Source organism: Astatotilapia calliptera, chromosome 10, assembly GCF_964374335.1.
Source record: "Astatotilapia calliptera chromosome 10, fAstCal68.1, whole genome shotgun sequence".
Taxonomy (NCBI): Eukaryota; Metazoa; Chordata; class Actinopteri; order Cichliformes; family Cichlidae; genus Astatotilapia; species Astatotilapia calliptera.
In genome coordinates this window covers 871,581-891,957 of record NC_137431.1, presented here as the reverse complement: position 1 = coordinate 891,957, position 20,377 = coordinate 871,581, and the positions used below count along the sequence as shown (strand labels likewise).

At 43.3% G+C, this 20,377-nt stretch overlaps 1 protein-coding gene across 13 annotated transcripts in view; it reads left to right on the top strand.

Moving 5' to 3' along the window:
- The window catches only part of LOC113030572 (disks large homolog 2-like), a 176,826-nt gene that overhangs the window by 146,966 nt on the left and 9,483 nt on the right, over nt 1–20,377 (top strand). For all 13 annotated transcript variants that reach the window (XM_026182134.2, XM_026182132.2, XM_026182129.2 and 10 more), the window contains 3 exons: nt 8,200–8,302; nt 15,505–15,619; nt 15,974–16,150. In XM_026182134.2, coding sequence (XP_026037919.1) covers nt 8,200–8,302; nt 15,505–15,619; nt 15,974–16,150 — 395 coding nt within the window. The remainder of the gene's footprint in view (nt 1–8,199; nt 8,303–15,504; nt 15,620–15,973; nt 16,151–20,377) is intronic.

Sequence of the window (20,377 nt, the reverse complement as noted above, 5' to 3'; positions counted from 1 at the left end):
CTCTGCCAGTGTCCAGGTGACTCAGGGATGTGTGGAGCAGGTGAGATATGGCATCGTCTGTGGAACGATTAGTCCGGTAAGCAAACTGAAGTGAGTCGATGGTGGCAGGAAGTGAAGAAGTGATGTGATCTCTCATCAGTCTTTCAAAACACTTCATCACAATTGAAGGCAGTGCTACTGGACGGTAGTCATTGTGGCAAGCGGGCTGTTGTTTCTTTGGAACAGGGACAATAATGGACCGTTTGAAGCACGTGGGAACCACAGCTTGGGCCAGGGAGAGGTTGAAGATCTCCGTGAACACCGGTGCTAGTTGATCAGCGCAGGCTCTAAGGACCCGGCCAGGGATTGCATCTGGTCCTGCTGCCTTCCTGGTGTTCACCCTCCTGAAGGTGTTCCTCACGGCATGCTCTGTGATGACGAATGCATTTTCTTCACTGGTGCACTCCGAGCGCGCGCGGCCGTTTGTTGTTTTAATTGCTGCGGCGTCGAAGCGAGCATAAAACATGTTCAGCTCATCAGCCAGTGAAGCATCGGCATTCATCATTGAAGAAGCTGGTCGTTTATAGTCCGTTATAGTCCGCAGTCCTTTCCACAGGCTCCTAGAGTCGCACTGTCGTAGCTGTGACTCTAGTTTTTCCCCGTAGCTCCGCTTTGCCTTTCGGACCGCGCTGCGCACGTTGTAGGACGCAGCCTTGTATAGGTCCATATTACCGGAGACAAGCCCTTCATTGTAGGCAGCGGTGCGTGATCTCAGAGCGTCGCGGATGTTTTTATCCACCCACGGCTTCTGGTTGGGAAACGTTCGGATGGTAGTTCTTTCTGCTGTGTCGTCCGCTAGTTTCCCGATAAATCCCACAACCGCTTCCGTAAACATGTTGATGTCATCAGAGCTGCGCCGAAACATGTCCCAGTCTGCGTCATCCAGTGCGTCCTGCAGCGCGGCCACCGATTGGTCTGTCCAGCGAGCGACCTCCCTCCTGATTGGTGGTTGCTGCTTTAGCCTTTGTTTGTAAGCAGGTATGAGGAAGATGGCGGAATGGTCCGATTTTCCAAATGCCGGCAGGGGTTGAGCCTTGTAACAGTTCTTGAACGGGGTGTAGCGGTGGTCTAATGTCCTCGTGCCCCGGGTGGGGCAGTTGATGTGCTGGTGAAGGTTGTGAAATGTCTGTTTGAGATTCACTCTGTTAAAATCTCCCATAACAATGAGTGCGGCATCTTGGTGAAGTGTTTGTTGATGTGTGAGAGCCTCATGTAGCTCACATAAGGCAGTGTCCGAGTCCGCGTGAGGCGGAATGTAAACAGTGCAGGCAATGACCGCAGTGAATTCCCGAGGGAGATAGAAAGGGCGACACTTAACGATCAAAAGCTCCAGATTGGGCGAGCAAGAGCGTGTGAGTGGGGAGATGTTTGTGCTGTCGCACCATCTGTTGTTCACCATCAAACACACTCCACCACCTCTTTTCTTCCCCGACTCCATTGTCCTGTCCATGCGGTAAACCGAAAAGAACCCCGTCGGCTGCACGGCGTGGTCTGGTATCGCTGGGTTCAGCCAAGTCTCGGTGAAGCAGAGGAGGTTGCAGTCCCGAATGTCTCTCTGGAACTTGATTCTGGCTCTGAGGTCATCAAGCTTGTTCTCGATGGATTGAACATTGGCTAGCAGGATACTGGGCATGGGTGCGCAGTGTGCGCGAGCCCGTAGCCTGTTCCTGATGCCGGCTCTTTTACCTCGAGGCCGTCGCTTAGGGTCGCGTCCTTTGTTCTCTCTCAGGATCTCCTTTGGCCAGGTTGGGTCCGGAGTTAAACATGGTGAAATGTTCGTGTACTGCAGACCAATAGAAACCAAAGTGTCTCTACTGTAGCAGATTTGTGTGTTTTGCATGATGCCCATGCAAGATTATCGCAGATATAGCAAAAAGTGACGAAAAAGTGGAGAAGTTAGGGCAGAGCATCCAGCACGGCAGCCGACCTCACCGGCGCCATTTTAATCACACTTTAATCATTTAAGGAGAACATCCAGCTAAACATGTCACTCCTGGTCTGATTGGGAAGGGGACCAGAGAAAACTACATTTTCTAAACCATCGCTACTTTGTTTTATGTAGCAACGGAAGGTGGGGATTTCAGAAGAAGACATACAGCTCATTAAATACATGATGGATATACATGGGGCAGAATAATGGAGTAAATCCAGTCTAAAGGATGATGTATCATTACCTTTACACCTCAAAAAAACAACAACCCTGAACTTGTTACTATTGTTACTAGCTTCCAGGCTTAAAGGATCATGATCCTATGTCAATCCATTGTTCAGGGAAATTGTGTCCAGGAAACTCAATCCAATGAGTCCTTTGCCAAACCAGCATCTCTCGAAGTTACAGTCCTTTGCCTTCCCTCCCTCTGCTAACAACTGGACCACAGTTTGCAATTTAAAAAAAGAGGAAGACAGTCTTGATCTCCCCCAATCACCTGAAGCTCAGGTTTACTGTCCTGAATGAACAACAGTCAAAAGTGACAAAATCCACCTTTTGGCACTCTTGTAGCTATCTTAAAGGCTTAAAGGCTTGTGCCAGGGTACCAATTTTTGTGGTAGTGTTGTTTGAGGTTTGAAAACAGCAGAGGTGCTGCCTTTTGAGAAAATGCTTCTCAGCTATTCCGATACTCCTGACACTGAAGGGATCATTAAGGATTTTTGCTTAGGCAGCAGCTGTCCTTTACTCCTAGAGTGCTTGGAGATTTTTTTAGGTGCTTTCCCAACTTTGACAAATGTCCATCTATGATAATTAGATTTACTCAGGGACTTTTTGATATAACGTTCCTCCACTTCCATGGCTGCTGTGTCTGTGGGGAAGCTGTTTGCTCTGTGTTGTAGTGTCCTGATGACACTATATGCTCCAGTGGATGATGGGAATCTAACCTTAAATATCAGTGTTTACTGTACACACTGACTTCATATGTCCCCCATTACTGGTGGAAATTTCACAGCCTAAGAAGGCTAGACTTTTTATTTTTCATATTCTCCCTGGTGAACTTATATATAAGTTTAAAAGGCCGGTAAGTATCCTGGGGCAACATACTGTGTGTGACTGCTAAATAGAAAGCATTTAGATGTAGTGGACCAGGAATACAAAGTAGGATCGTAGAGAAAACCAGGGAACAAGGGAGAACAATATTGAGGGACGACACGATAATGAAGCTTGAGTGCTTCCTTTAGCATAGGATACACTTGACCATCCTTTATGATAGGGAAAGCGAAATCTGTCCAAAAATTTAGACAGGGGGAACAAAACTGAACCCAAGGCACATGAGACAGGGACTATCAAAATAAAACAGGAAAAGCAGAGTCAGGAGAAACAAACAAACAGACACAACAGACTCTCACAGGAGACACTGGGATAAGACACAAAAGGAACCTAATTGACAAGAAACCATCAACCAGAAACAGAAAGTAAACTCAAAGACATAAAAAGAACTAAAACCAAGATTAAACCATATAAAACTTGAACTTTTATCTTCTTCATAATGCCAAGGAAAGAATCAAGACTACAAAGTTAAACTCAAAATGCTGACAAATGACAGCTTTGTACATTCCAGTCAATGCTAACACTAGCACATCTCTCTTATTATTGGCAGACACCATACAAACACTACTACAGTGGACCCAACGGCACACATATTACTGCAGGTGATTTTAATCAGGCAAACTTAGAGTCTGTCCTGCCTAGATTTTACCAGCATGTAAGATGTGTGACCAGAGGGGAAAACACTTTGGCTCAAGTTTATACAAGCATAAAACACAGAGTGTGTTATCTCCCACACAGAGGCCGGTCTGACCACTTCTCTGTGATCCTCTCCCCTGAATACATCCACAGACGTATACACAGAAGCAGCACAATTCCTCTGAGTCAAGTGTCTTTGGCAATAAGGACTTGACTGTTCATACAGAAGCTGTTCTATCCATCAACTTCTGTGTGGGAAATGTAGCAGCAGAAAAATGTGTGTTTCCCAATCAAAGGTCCTGTAAGCTGTCAAACGTGTCCCCAAAGCCCACAATTCCACTTTCAGGGAAGTATATAGTGCTGCCAGAGCTGACCTGAAGAGCGGAATCAGGAAAATTGGAGCATAGAAAATCAACTCTCCCATAATAACCTTTGGTAGGGTATCCAGCGTATTGTCAACTTCAGGAGGCAGACCAACACAGTAATGGACACGAGCATCACACTTAGCAAAGGAACTTCTCACGCTTTGAGACACCTCCCCCGTAATCCACTATTCTGTCTCAACCATTAACACCTTCCAAGTCCCAGTTTTGAGCTCCCAACCATTGACTGTACAGGTTCAGGATGTAAAGTGGATGTTAAGAGGGGTTGGTGCCAGGAAAACATCTGGACTTGACAGTATCAGATTTTTTAGGGACTGTGTTCACAGTCTTCACCAGAATTTTCAACCTCTCTCTGAGATAGGCTTTCATCCCATGCTTTAATTATTCCTGTGTTCAGAGCCTATATCAACCGGCTCTGAACACCACAAAGACAAAGAAGATTATTCTGGATTTTAAGAGATTATTTACCAGAACAGACAAGATGAGAAAAAAGACAAGAAAAATATACAAATTCCCCACTCACCCCTAGTGCTCCGATTACCACTGGGACCACTGTTACCTTCACCCTCCACATCTTCTCCAGCTCTTCTCTGAGACCTTGGTATTTCTCCAGCTTCTCGTGTTCCTTCTTCCTGATGTTGCTTTCATTCACTTTCACAATGTCTATCACGATGTCCACCTTCCTCTGCTTGTCCAACACTACTATGTCCGGTTGGTTAGCCACCACTATATTGTCCGTCTATATCTGCAAGTCCCACCGAATCTTAGCTCGGTCATTCTCCTTGGGGGCGTCTCCCATTTTGACCTCGGGACTTCCAGGTTATATTCGGCACAGATGTTCCTGTACACTATGCCGGCCACTTGGTTATGGCGTTCCATGTATGCCCTGCCTGCTAGCATCTTGCACCCTGCTGTTATGTGCTGGATTGTCTCTGGGGCATCTTTACACAGCCTGCACCTGGGGTCTTGCCTGGTGTGATAGACCCCAGCCTCTATGGATCTTGTACTCAGAGCTTGTTCCTGTGCTGCCATGATTAGTGCCTCTGTGCTGTCTTTCAGTCCAGCTTTGTCCAGCCACTGGTAGGATTTCAGCCACCTCCTCTATCTGCCGGTGGTACATACCGTGCAGGGGCCTATAATTCCATGATGGTTCCTCCTCTTTCCTGTATTTCTGCTGGCTGAGGTATTCACTAAACACGCGGTCGGTTGGGGCCATCTTCCTGATGTACTTGTGGATTTCCTTTGTCTCATCCTGGACCGTGGTACTGACACTCACCAGTCCCTGAACTCCTGCCTTACACCTAGCGTACAGCCTCAGGGTTCTGGACTTGGGGTGAAGCCCTCCATGCATGGTCAGTAGTTTCATTGTCTTGATGTCAGTGGCTTCTATCTCCTCCTTTGGTCAACTTATTATCCCAGCAGGGTACCTGACCACAGGCAGGGCGTAGGTGTTGATAGCCCGGATCTTGTTCTTATCGTTTAGCTCATAGGTGTCAAACTCTGGCCCGCGGGCCAAATTTGGCCCGCAGCCTAGTTACATTTGGCCCGCGAAGCCATACCAAATTACTATTAGAGCTGGCCTACTGGTATTATACAGCTAATATATATATTGTTTAGCATTAAACTTTCCTTATTCCATATTCAGTTTTTCAGCAAAACTTGTTTGAGTCCATAAGAAAAGAGTCATTCTCATATCTGGAGGAAGATTTTTTTTTCAATAAATATTAATGTTAGCCCGCAACTTTGTTCCAGTTTTGAATTTTGGCCCACTGTGTAATTGAGTCTGACACCCCTGGTTTATCTGACTTGTCAGGACTTGCTTTACCCTCTGCAGGTACTTTGTGGTTGCAGCTTTCTTAGCAACCTCTTCATGGTTCCCATTTGCCTGTGGGATCCTCAGTTACTTGTAGCTAACCTCTGTATCTGCAATGTTGCCTTCTGGTAGTTTGATCCCCTCAGTTCTGACTACCTTTTCTCTTTGTTATCATCTGACTACACTTCTCCAGTCTGAAAGACATTCCAATGACATTGCTGTATATCCTGGTGGTGTGGATCAGTGAATCAATGTCTCGTTTACTCTTGGCATACAGCTTGATGTCATCCATGTACAGGAGGTGGCTGACAACTGCTCCATTCCGTAGTTGGTATCCGTAGCCAGTCTTGTTAATGATCTGACTGAGGGAATTCAGGCCTATGCAGAACAGCAGTGGGGACAGAGCATCTCGTTGGTAGATCCCACACTTGATGGTGACTTGTGCTATGGGCTTGAAGTTGGAAATTAGTGTTGTACACCACATCCCCATTGAGTTCCTGATGAAGGCTCTTAGGGTACTGTTGATCTTGTATAGGTCTAGGCATTCCAGGATCCAGGTGTGGGGCATTGAATCATAGGCCTTCTTATAATCAATCCAGGCAGTGCCCTGTGCACTGGAGGCTGATTGGTCAGCCTAGTCTTGCAGTCTCGGCTGACTGCTCGGTCTACCAGTAGTTGGTGCTTTGCACGTCTAGTATTCTTGCTAATCCCTTTCTGTGCCCCACTCATGTATTGAGCCATGTGCCTGTTCATCTTAGACGCTATAATGCCTGACAGGAGCTTGAACTGAGTGGTACTGAGGCAGGTTACTGGCCGGTAGTTGGATGGGACCGGTAATTTCTTGGTGATCATCACTGTCCGGTCTTCAGTTTGCCATTCTGGGTGTGGCTGGTCTATTAGCAGCTTGTTCATTTGTGCTGCCAGACGCTCGTGGAGTGCAGTCAGCTTTTCAGCCAGTAGGCGTGAACCATGTCGGGGCCTGGTGCTGTCCAACTCATACTGGAGACCCTTGCTTGGATATCTGCCACTGTGATGGTCACTGGACCCTGTTCAGGGAGGTCGCTGTGGTCTGCCCTCAGATCCACTAGCCACTGAGCATTGCCGTTATGGGTTGTGTCCTTCTCCCATATGCTCTTCCAGTATTGCTCCGTCTCCAGCCTTGGTGGTGCTGTTCTCAAACTGTTCCCCTGCCACTCGGCTGGTTCTGAGGAGAACAGCTGGTTTATTCTCCTGCCTTCGATCTCTCTGGTGTACCCCTTAAAGCAGCTGGCGAAGGCTGTGAGTCTTTGCTTGGCAGTTTCCACGGCCTGTGGTATGAGACAGTTTGCTGTACTTCTTAGGCACCTTCTTCATCGCACCTTTCTGCAGCTCCAATAGTTGGCTAACCTCCCTCCATGCTACCTTGATTTTGGCCTCAAGTCTCCTTCTCCATGTTCAACTTGTAGCCAAGCATCTCACTGATCACTGCTGCCGTAGTGTAGATCAGCTGGTTATGGTCACAGTAGGTATTGTCCAGAGTGCTGCATTCATATCATCTAGTAGATCTTCTGAGGGTATGTTGTCTTGGTACCCAGCTACAGAGGATCCAGGTTTCAAGCTGATCCAGGTTTCAAATGGGCATTGGAAATAACACCCAATGACCAAAAAACTAGTTTGGTTGATGAAGCAGTATATAGGCCAGCCAACCAGACATTGTGGGGGTTAAAAAGGAACACAAGACTGTAGTTTTGGTTTCAGCAACAGCAGGAAGAAAGAGCATGAGAAAACAGAGAAGTACCAGGGGCTGAATGAACAATTGGTGCAATTGTGGAACATAAAATCCAGAATGGTCCCAGTGGTAGTAGGAGTAGTAGAGTAGGAGCTGTAACCCCAGAACTGGAAGAGGGCTCCAGCACGTTCAGCCCACAACATCAGTGGTCTGCGTCAGTAGTAGGAACAGCTGAGGTACTCCATAGAACCTTCGACCTCAGGAGGACCCAAGCTTGAGGATCATACACACATACCTCTCTCCTCCCCACAACCCCCACCCCACCTGCGGGGATGAAAGATAGTGAAAAGTTTCAGCTTTAATTTTAATTAAGGGCTTTGACAATTGTCATTTGGGAAAATTCACAATAAAATTGATAAATGGGTTAAACTAAATCTGAAGCTGAATTGTCCTCCTATTAATGGACACCATGCATTAACACTGAGGTGAAATAAAGTACACTTTTTTGTATTGCAGGTCAATACACAATATACAGTAAAGCAAACTGTAATAAAATAATTCAACTTTGTTGTTAAAATAGGTCAATGGCATTGACCTACAAGGAGCCACACATGAACAAGCAGCTGCAGCCCTAAAAGGAGCAGGACAAGTGGTCACCATCATTGCTCAGTACAGACCTGAAGGTAAGTCAGCTGAAAAAAGTTAATGCACTTTACAAGCACACCAATCATGTGGTGTAAATGCCTTATTAATCAGCACAAACCTAACACAGGACAATGCTTAAATAGATCTTTGCGGGCCTCTAAGTAAATTGGCTATAATTGGGCCAAGTGATGACCTCCTTATGTACAGTTGTGCACATAAGTTCACATACCCTGGCAGAATTTATGATTTCCTAACCATTTTTCAGACAATATGAATGATAACACAAAAACTTTTCTTTTCATTCATGGTTGGTGTTTGGTTGTTATACTCAAGGCTCCATTGAGGTGTCTACAAGATGTCATGAGGTACAAGCCGGAGGTCGTCTATGTCCCTGGCAAAACATTTGTCATTCAAGATTCAAGATTCAAAGTGTTTATTGTCATGTGTACAGAAGAAATAGCATTTCAATAAACACTTTGAATCTTGAATCTCGAATGACATCGCCAATACGTTGTCGCGTAGCCCACAGGCTTGGGCAGATTGCTACGTAGCCACTGTGATACAGGGCATTCCAGCATCTCCAAGCTGAATGTAGAGCATTAAAGAGACACTGCAACTGATGGCGACTTACAGACTGCCATCACCTACATACGCAGGGGATGGCCTGTATACGGAAGTAGTGTGCCACCGAACATCAAAGTGTACATGAAGGTGAAGAATGAGCTATCAGAGGCCAAAGGCCTGGTTATACGAGGCTGCCAAACATCGAGGTGGACGACGCTGTCACCTACCTGCTGCATCGGGTCTTCTCTCATCTGGAGAGAACCAGTTGCATTGTGAGAGTCATGGTTTTTTTTTATTTCTCCAGTGCCTTCAACACAATCCAGACCTCAGTGCTAAGTGGGAAGCTGCAGGGAAAGGGAGTGGACCATCACTGTCCTCGTGGATTGTTGACTACCTCACCAGTAGATCCCAGTATGTGACTGCGGGACTGTGTGTCTGAGGTGGTAGTCTGTAGCACGGGGCCCCACAAGGAACAGTACTTGCTCCTTCCCTCTTCACCCTGTACACTGCAGACTTCAGTTATAACACGGACACTTGCCATCTCCAGAAGTTCTCAGACGACACCGCCATTGTGGGCGGTGTGAATTAGGGAGTAGACCTAACTCAGCAAACTGGTCAGGAGGGCCAGCTCTGTCCTGGACCATCCGCTGAAGTCCATCGAGCAGGTTGGGGAGGATGTTGTCTAAGCTAACATCCATCATGGACATCACCTCCCACCCCCTGAATGAGACTGTACGAGCACTGAGCAGCTCGTTCAGCAGTGGACTTTTACACCCACAGTGTAGGAAGGAGCGCTACCGCAGGTCATTCTTACAGCAGCCGTCAGACTCTATGACACAGTTTAACATCCTTTGGTCATCTTACTCACCAGCTTGTTTGTTCACTGTACATTTTGTACATATCTCTGTACAATCTTTCTATACATATTTCTGTACATCGTTACCTGTAAATACGAACTTCAGTTGCTTATGTATATAGGACCACTTTGTGTCTCCCTTTTATATTTTATATTCCCCTTGCTATAAGAGCTGTGTAACACCCACATTTTTCATCCGGAGATAATAAAGGTTTATTCTATTCTATTCTATTCTATTCTATTCTATTCTATTCTATTCTATTCTATATACTGGGTTATGTTAGTGCCCATGTTGCCCATCTGATATGTTTTTGTGGCAGGGCTGCCTAGTGCCAGTTTTATTCCTAGCTGTCGTACCCGTTGTTGTGCTGTTATAACTGATGCTGAGCACATGTTCAATAAAGCAAACAACTGTATTTACTCTTTTTAGATAATAATCACAAAACAAACTACCCCACCTACATACCCAGTTCTTACTACCCTGTATTGCCCCTTTTAACATCAATGACAGCTTGAAGTATTTTGTCATAGTTGTGGATGAGGCTCTATACTTTCTCAGATGGTAAATCTGCCCATTCTTCCTGGCAAAAAGCCTCCAGTTCCTGTATTTCTTGGGCTGTCTTGCATGAACTGCAAGTTTGAGGTCTCCTCAGAGTGGCTCAATGATATTGAGGTCAGGAGTCTGTCATGTCACTTTATTCTGCTGTAGCCAATGACAGGCCAACTTGGCCTTCTGTTTTGCATCATTGTCATGTTGAAATGTCCAAGTACGTCACATTTGCAGCTTCCAGGCTGATGAATGCAAAATTTACTCAATTTAAAAAAAAATTCCTTTTTTGATAGCTTACTGCATTCCTATTGCCATCAATTCTGATGAAATATCCTGTGCCTTTGTAGCTCACACATCCCAAAACATCAGCTATCCATCACCATGTTTCACATCAGGAATGGTGGCCCTTTCACCGTTCGCCTTGTTGACTCCTCTCCAAGTGGCAAACGTTCAGTTTAAGTCTCATCACTCTAAATGACTTTGTGCCAGAAGGTTTGAGGCTTGTCTCTGTGCTGTTTGGCATATTGTAAGTGGAATACTTTGCGGCATTTGTGTAGTAATGGCTTCCCTCTGGCAACTCGACTATGCAGCCCATCTTTCTTCAAGTCCCTCCTTATTGTGCATCTTGAAACAGCCACACCACATTTTCAGAGAGTCCTGTGTGAAGCCTGAAGTTATTTGTACATTTTTCCTTGCATCCCCAACAGTTTTTCTGGCACTTGTAGCTGAAATTTTAGTTGGTCTACTTGACTGTGGTTTGGTTTCGACAGAACCCCCAATTTTCCACTTCTTAATTAGAGTTTGAACATTGCTGATATTTTCTTATATACCTTTCCTTTTTTATAAAGTTCAACTTTTCCCGCAGATCCTTTGACAATTCTTTTGCTTTCCTCATGACTTAGAATAACATCAGTGAATGAAAGATGCACGGGTCTGTCAGGAGCCCAGAAAGTCACTGACCTTTTATACACACCCACTGATTACAAGCAAACACATCACAGGTGACGATGGTGACATTTCATAGCCTTTCTAACCTTTTTGTGTCAAGTTGTGTGCAAGTCACCAGGGTATGTAAACTTTTGATCTGGGTCATTTGGGTAGTTTGTGTTGTGTTAAAAAAAAGAGTAACCACAGTTTGACAATAAATGGCGTCAGCCAACAACGAGTGAAAGAAAAGGTTGTGTGTTATCATCCATACTGTCTGAAAGTTCTGCCAGGGTATGTAAACTTATGAGACACCTACGGAATTAGCACCTATGCACTTATATTCAATGGACGCAATGTAAGAATCTCACAGAAGTCGTTTCACTCTTGAACACTTTGTCAGACAAAGATTAGTTCATTGTAGTGTAAAAATGTTTCTTTATTGCAATATCTGCATTGGAAACACCCCCATACACAAGCAAATGAAACACAGTCAGAATGAATATATGTGTGGACAAGATGTTTGCAAACCAATTTACAGCATTTCAAGAAAATATATTATTGTGAAGTTTATTCACCGAGGCAGCATATACGTTGAATACGTCCACAGTGTTTCACAAATAAAGAAAAAGAGAACCAAAGTATTTTTAGTTCCCATTTAATGTGAAAATTCTCACTGAGCGACCCCTTAAAAACACTTAAGTCTATCTCTCATTAATGAGATTTAAGTTTAGTTTTTGTGTCATTTTTAATCTTATCTTCTATCAGAATTCCTCTCTAGGAGCTACGTGGACTCAGTGAAGTGTTGATCAGCTGATCAGAAATCTAAAACAATTTGCTTCCCCAAACAGGTTATTGGAAGGATTTTTATTGAGAGTACTGCACAGGTGATTTGGGGTGGACGTGGGCGATATAGCCTCAAAATGATATCAAAATATCATTTCAAGATAATAATCATATTTATGACAATACAGAATCAGTGTGTGTAATTAGTAAACAGAAAGTACTTAAACAAGAAATGCTTGTATAGTGCTTGTATTTCATACCTTGGGATCTTGTATCTTGGGTAGAGCGTGAACCACTTGCTTTTCCAACGTGTAACTGCATCAGTAGTTTCCATCCACCATTTGCTCTTTCTGCCGTGTGGATTGCAACTAGCAAGTGCAGCTGGTAATGCTTGGGTCATTTGATCACATTTGAGTCCATCACCAGCTGCTAGCTTCTGCTCCTTCACAGCCTGATTGTGTTTTTGCCTCAGGTGGTGGGTGAAACAAGTTTGTGGTTTCCCACATTAGGAGGAACAATTTTATTGCATATTTTGCAAAGTGCTGTGTTTTGTTGAAGGTTGTTGAAGTATTTAGGTAATAAATTCTCATTTAACAAGCATTCTGCTTCTTTAAACTGATTTTTTGCTAAATTTCAAGCCACTGATTTAATCATCACGTTTTCTCCACTCCACCAGGTTTATGACCTGAAAAACATTCCTGATCTCCATCCAATTAAAATCTACAACTGGGCGCTTTTTAGACAGTCGCTTTGATGTTTTATTTAAAACATCTTAGAGCTATTAGCCAAAACACTTGGTATAACCTAGCACAGTGAACTGTGTGTCCTTAAAAAAACTGAGGAATGTGGAAGCAGTAGGTCTAAAAAATAACCTACAGCAGATAAACCGTATCTGAAAGTCATGTTCTTAAGAAACAGGAGGAAAAAGCAAAACCTGACCTGAAAGACATGTCTGCTCCTTCAGTGGATCTATCTGCTGTTCATCAGTCTCATCAGAAATGTCTTATTTTGTCTTCGTTTCTGCTAAGGCTGACGAGAAGTCACCAAGTGAAACAAACATGTGTATAAAGTTTAAGTTGTCATCAGTATATACAGAGGTAAGGAGGGAGGTACAACAGTGTGTGTATACAGCCATCAGTGAAACACAGTAAAGGCTCCATCATGGTCATACCACCCTGATTAGCTTCCAAGATCGGACAAGATCTTGGAAGCTAATCAGGGTTGGGCCTAGGTACTTGGGTGGGACGCTGCCTCCCCATTGGTGTGTTAAAGCCAGTGTGTCCACCTATCATTGTCCAGTATTTTTCCTATGGCCTTGTGCTGTATGGCTGTGGCAGTTTCTTTCAACCCTCTATTCTATAATACATATTTGTGTAGTAAAATATAAACGCGTGTAAATTATGAGGTAATTGTGAATATAAATAATGAGTTATACAAGATAAAAAATAAATTCTAACAAGCATCACTTCTTGTTCATGTTACAATGCACAGTACAGTGTGTGTGTGTGTGTGTGTGTGTGTGTGTGTGTGTGTGTGTGTGTGTGTGTGTGTGTGTGTGTGTGTGTAATCTCTATGTGCTTTATCCAAAGCACACACTCTGTTGATTTACCTCATTGTTCTCACAGTGTTCATTCACTGTGTGTAGCTGCAACACTTTAAACATAATAGGCTTGATGTTCTGTCCTTCTACCCTCGCTCAGATATAATGGGAGACAGTCCCACCTTTGTCAACAGTATAAACCATGTATTTGTTTTTTATATTTGTTTTTTAAACGCAAAGAAAACTTATTAAATGTCAAACGTCAAGCAAGAATGATCAATTATGAACTAGGCATAATTCAAACCATGGACATTTGTTCTTAAAAAACACATCTGTTACAGATTAAACGCTGTGAATATTTCTGCTAATTTATTACAATTCTGAAAAGTTGTTATGATTTCAGCAACTTTTCTAATATCGACTTCAGCTTCCTCTCCTGTCTTCACGAGACAGTTTAGCTCGCTGGGCTTGAGCACCAAACACTGTCTATGAAACAGTGTTCAATAAATTAGTGCTTTAATATTAACATTTTTATGTTTCTGGTTAAAACAGGAAAGACAGTAAGTGGCTCACTTTTGTGTTGCCAAAGTGAGTCAACATGTTCAGTGCAGAACTGGTGGATCCTCCTGCACTGGAACAGGAGGAAGAAAAGCTAGGGTCTGTGGGGCAGAGTATTTGGGTGAGGCGCTGCCGGGTCTCCGGACCAACAAGCCTAAGTGCCAGCTGGCTACCAAAGAATTTGCAGCAATTTAGAGCAATTTGCCAACAATATGTTTACAAAAAACAAGAAACAAAGAAACTTAGTGTTTGTCTCCTAGTAGTTAGTAGTTTAGTTATTTTCCTGTTATTTAAAAAAGAGGTCAAGTATTAGTGAGAAAACAATATAGCCAGCCACAGTGATTTCATACTGACACATTGTCAGACTCACAGTCTTGCGTTCCTTCTTTTTCTTTTGCTCCCTTCAGGTGTTGCCTCACCCCGTCTGTAACATCCTCCTCTGTCGCATAAACTCTGTCCATGTCCTCATCAGCATATATAAATATACAAATATGTTTTCAAAGGTAGTCTTATTTTTTTAATTCCTTTTTTCATATATTGCCACATCACAAGAAAAGTTGCCTCAAAGTGCTTTTTATAGCAGTACAAAGAAACAGACAAAACCCCCACAATCATCTGATGCTCTATGAGCAGCAGTGGGAGGGAACGTCTCCTCTTTTAGACGTAAAAAAGGAAACCAGAGAATCTGTCTCCTATTTCTTTGGGTTGTATTGTTATATATCTGATTGTATTATACAGCAGCTTGTGACACTGTCCTGCTGCTGATGTGCTGAAATGGGATAAATGCCTTTGTTTCTATTTTCGTAGGTCAGGTATGAATGCATGCTGCTAATAAGAACCCACTGCAAAGAGATAGGTGTTTCCCTTTCTGTCTACTGCTGACACACAGATTTGAGATGTGTGTAGACACCAGGGAGAAAGAAACCAAGACAATATAAAAAAGTGGAAACTGAGCATGAGACTGAACGTGCAGACAGTTATAGAATATCTGTTAGTCAGCAACAGCTGCTGTACACTTCTCTTCTTGTTTCTTGGCCCAAAGCTTAACTCCTGAACCTTTATAACTAATAAACACTGATGGCACAACATCAGTGTTTATTAGTTATCAAGTCCTCAGACAAGATACTGTGTGTGTTTCTGTGTGTTTTAGATGAAAGCGCTGCATAAAAGTGAGCGAGAGACAAAGCGTGACACTGATAATGCAGGATAATGAGGGCAGCTGAAGATATATACACAAGAGGTGATTATAGAGAGGGAACAGCAGGTAACACAGCTGCAGTGATCACACAAGGGAACCAAGGGAACTAAAAGGCCTGATAATAAACAGAGCAGACGGACATAACCTTACAATGACAGTTATACCTTAAACAATATCTAAATGCAAATTCCATTAAAGATAATTACTCAAGACCTTATTGGTGTCAGACTGTCAGTGCTGATCCACGCTAACCTTGTCTTGTAGAGTACGGACGTTTTGAGGCCAAAATCCACGACCTGCGGGAACAGATGATGAACCACAGCATGAGCTCCGGGTCAGGATCCCTGCGAACCAATCAGAAAAGATCACTCTATGTTAGGTTGGTCTGTTTTGGATTTTAGATGGTTGTGGTGAATTCAAAGAATGCAGAAAATGAAAAAACATCCATTCTGCAGTCAGACATCCCAGGCTAAACAGCAAAGCTGCTTTTGCGTCGTTTACTTTTGTAAGCTTGTGTGTCTTCATGCACAGATGTCTGACCCTAACTAAGATGAAGATTTATGCAGATATTTGAGATGTGTGACTGAAACAGAAACACATTCACTATTTACTATAGTAACTATAACTGCTGAAATCCTGCATCTAGTTTCTCTTTGCTAATTTAGAATAAAAGTCACTTACTGCAAAGAAACAGGGATTATTATTTTATTACTGCTCTTCTTTCGTGGAATAGGGCACTTTTTGACTATGAAAAGTCAAAGGACAGCGGTCTTCCCAGCCAAGGGCTCGGCTTCAGGTTTGGGGACATCCTGCACGTCATCAACGCCTCCGATGATGAGTGGTGGCAGGCTCGCCGTGTTACTCCACATGGTGACAGCGAGGAAATGGGCGTCATCCCAAGCAAGAGACGGTAAGAAGTGAATACACTAATGTGTGAACATACTATTGACTAGTTTCCTCTAAACTAGTCATTATCCAAAAACAGCCTGTTTTTGATTCAAGTTTATTTATAAATCACCAACAACAATAGTCCCCTCAGGGAAGTCAAAGAGCTGAAGACCTTCGTGATAACAAAAGCCAAAACGTAACGTATCCCAGTCCTGAATAACACTGGCGCAGAATCAAATTCATCTGAAAGGCGTCGATACAGCAAACAAAGCAAAAGTGCCAAAAAGGTGTTTTCATTATCAAAGAGCAGAAACCATTTGTCAAATGTGGGATTTTTGTTTCTTTGCTTTAGGTTTGAATTGTGATTCGTGTCACAAATATGTCGTATGTTCCCCCAGTCATGTCTGTGTTTGCTCGCTTCTGTGTGTCTCGTCTCCTTTAGTCCATGTTTCCCTCCTAGTGTTTCATCCTCGTCTCCCCGTCTCTCTCTCACACATGTGTGTTCTCCCCTACTTGTCTCTCACCCTCTCTGTCCTCCCTCTGTGCCCTGGGTTTCGTCAGTCTGCATCTCAGTGCGTGTTTCTCGCACTTCCAATTTTACTTTGATAGTCTCCCCCAGGTGTTTCCTCTTTGCCCTGATTCCCTCTTCGTTTACTGTCTGTGTCTCCCTCCGTCCAGTGTCGTGATTGACCCGTCTCTCAGTGAGCTACATGATGTAGTCACCTGACATGGGTTCACCTCACAGGTGAGCCTGTCAGGGTTCATCTGTAGAGTTTCTTGCCTTCTTAATGACGTTGGGACCATCTGTTGTGTTGTGCAGCAGTCAGGTTGGTGCACAGCTGACAGGCCTATTTGACAACTGCTAGAATTCATATTATGGCGAGAACCAATCAGCTAAGTAAAGAGAAACAACAGTCCATCATTACTTTAAGAGCTGGAGGTCAGTCAGTTGGAAAACTGCTAAAACTTTGAATGTGTCCCCAAGTGGAGTCGCAAAAACATCAAGACTACGATGAAACTGTCTCACATGAGGACGCCTCAGTAAAGGAAGACCAAGAGTCTCCTCTGCTGCTGAGGATACATTCACCCGAGTCACCAGCCTCAGAAATTACAAGTTAACAGCAGCTCTGATCAGAGCCCAGATAGATGCCACACAGAGCAGCAGCAGACACATCTCTACATGCTCAGAGCAGACTGTGTGAATCAGGCCTTTATGGTCAAACAGCTGCTGAGAAACCACGACTAAAGAGAAGAGATTTGTTTGGGCCAAGAAACACGAGGAGTGGACATCAGACCATCTGTGCTTTGGTCTGATGAGTCCACATTTGAGATCTTTGGTTCCACCTGCTGTGTCTTTGTGACACAGAAAAGGTGAGCGATGGTCTCTACGTGCATGGTTCCCACCATGAAGCATGGAGGAGGAGGTGTGTGTTTGTGTGTGTGTGTGTGTGTGTGGGGGGGGGGGGGGGGGGGGGGGGGGGCTTTGCTGGTGACGCTGCTGGGGATTTATTCAAAACTGACGGCAAACTGACCCAGCATGGCTACCACAGCATCCTGCAGCCACAGGACAATGAGCCCAAACACACCTCCAGGCTGTGTGAGCTGATAGCCCGGCCTCCACAGTCACCTGTGGGTGGCTATAACTTGAAAGCAATCCAGGCATGAAGGGGGGCGACTTTGAGGAATCTAAAATATAAAACATGTTTTGAGTTATTTCACACTTTTTTGTTTACTACATAATTCCTCATGTGTTCATTCATAGTCTCGATGCCTTCAGTAAGAATCTATGACAGTGCTGCCCAATCCCAGTCCTCGAGAGCTACTGTTGCCCCCTATATGCTATCCTGCAGCTTTTAGATGCATCCCTACTCCAACACAGCTGAATCAAATGAATGGCTTGTTATCAGGCCTTTGCCAAACATGATGGCATGCTGAATAGGTAATCAAACCATTTGATTCAGCTGTGTTGGAGTAGGGATGCATCTAAAAGCTGCAGGATAGTAGCTCTCGAGGACTGGGATTGGGCAGCCCTGATCTACGATGTAAATGGTCAAAGAAACATAAAGAATTAAACGTGTCCAAACCTGACTGCTAGTGTGGGTGTTAGTACTAAAGATCTCACACGAGTTTGGATCTCGGTGACTTCGGCCTCAAGGTCTGCCTCAATTTTCTGAAAATCTTGTGAGTGTGAAAACTCTAGAACAAAGACACGGGAGTTTGAAAGTGATGCAACTGGTGTGTCCACCAAAAACTTGGTGACCTTGACCTCAAGGTTAGAGGTCCTTTTGACAAAGCATATAGTTAGGCCTGGATCAGGTGACCGTGAATCGGCCCTTAGTTATGCTGCAATAGGCTGCTGGGGGACTCCCATGATGCACTAAGCATTTCTCCTTGTCTCGCCCATTTTCACTCATCATGGGTTAATAAACTATAATTAAGCATTAATGATTCTTGATCTCTGGCTCTCTTTGTCTTGTCTCCCTTCCCTCACCCCCCACTGTCACAGCAGATGGCCCTGAGCCTGGTTCTGCTGTTTCCCTCCCACCGTGTTTCGTCTGATTGTTGGGATTTCTCTGTGTTATTTAACGGTCTTTTCCTTACAATATAAAGCGCCTTGAGGTGACTGTTGCTGTGATTTGGTGCTAAATAAATAAAATGTAACTGAATTAAAAAAAACAGAAGTCATTATTTTGAACTTGAGAACAAAGCGATGTAGGTTTTTTAAATTCATACAAGGTGAATGTGGATGCAACAACTAGGAGCTTTTCTGTTAGCTTTGAAGTGCTCCTGTAATTTCATTCAGCAGTGTACAAATGCAGGGCCATGATACTGTATTTGGACAGCTATTAATTTGTTGTCCCCTGAAGGAGCCTTTGTTAAAACAAGCTTAAAACTGGGGTTTTTTCAACTTCAAGTACTTGCAGGTGCTCAGTAAGCATCAGGAGTGAGGTACTGGTAAGATCAGCAATACTGGAGAAAAGTAAAAGCATTTAAAGTGGGCTGACAGGATGAAGCACACAATGAACCCAATTCAATAAGCAGTCTGTTACCACACACCTGATGTTTGCTGATGTTTAGCTGTGGTCACTGGAAAGGGCAGGAGTACGTGTAAAACGTATATGATTTACTCATGAAAGTGGCCACTTTCTCATTACTTTCATATATTGTTTTAGGAAGTATCCAAAACATACAAGTTTCATTATATAATTTTTCGAGGGATCTTATATCAGTTTTCACTCTTATACGCTTTTCATACAAGTTTCACACAAGACAGACTTTGTAAGATTTATATATATATATCTTTTCCATATGGGGTAGAAATTGTTAAGACTTCCTTCTTCTCCTCACAGTTGCTAAACTTTATACATACCAGTGTAGAATAAAAAGGGGATGTTTTTTCCTCTTCTGGTTTCATTATTTTAATAGGGCACTATTAGTTCATTAGAATCATATAACCAGCTTTGCATTAAATATATACTGAAGTTTTTGATCTTGCATTAGCCTTTGTATTACAGTGATTGTTATAACTCTAGTTTGATTTTCTACTTACAGGTACCAGAATAATATGATCTTTCATTGCAGATGTGACCATGATCAACTTATACATATTGCAGTTTGTTGCTTATTATAGAGTTGTGCTCAAGTTAATTAAGGGTTAAAAGCTACAGTCAGCGTGAATGTCTGACTGATCTATGGAGGGGAAAGGCTTCGAGCATAGAGGGCCGCACGCGCCTACATACCACTGATATCATATTATTCTTTGTGGTCTTTTATTCAATTATGTTTTTTGCTAAGTTTAAAGTGGTAGTTAATTAAACAACATTGATTGAAATATTAAATACCTGAGTCAGTTTCCGGGCTTTTTAGAGAATCAGTGAAAAGCATAAATCATCACTTTCATGTTTAATAATTAATGATTGAAATGAACTGAATAGCGTTTAGAAGATTTGTTAATTTGTTTGTCTTTTGTTAAAAAGAGTGGTTTCAATAACTTCAGACACACCTTGCAATTGTGCTTATGATGAGTTGGCACTTGGTCTTTTGAAGGTCATAAGCTTCGTTCGGCGTGATGGTCCGGACTGATATATTGCAGGTTTTGACTTTGAGTGCAGAGGGCTAAATGCAAACATGCTTACAGTACATATAATACATATAATACATATAATCTAGGAATGTGTCCGGCCTGAGGCCTTAACTCATTTGGAGTCTCACTATATTTTACTCTACTTGGTAACAGATGACCAGAGTC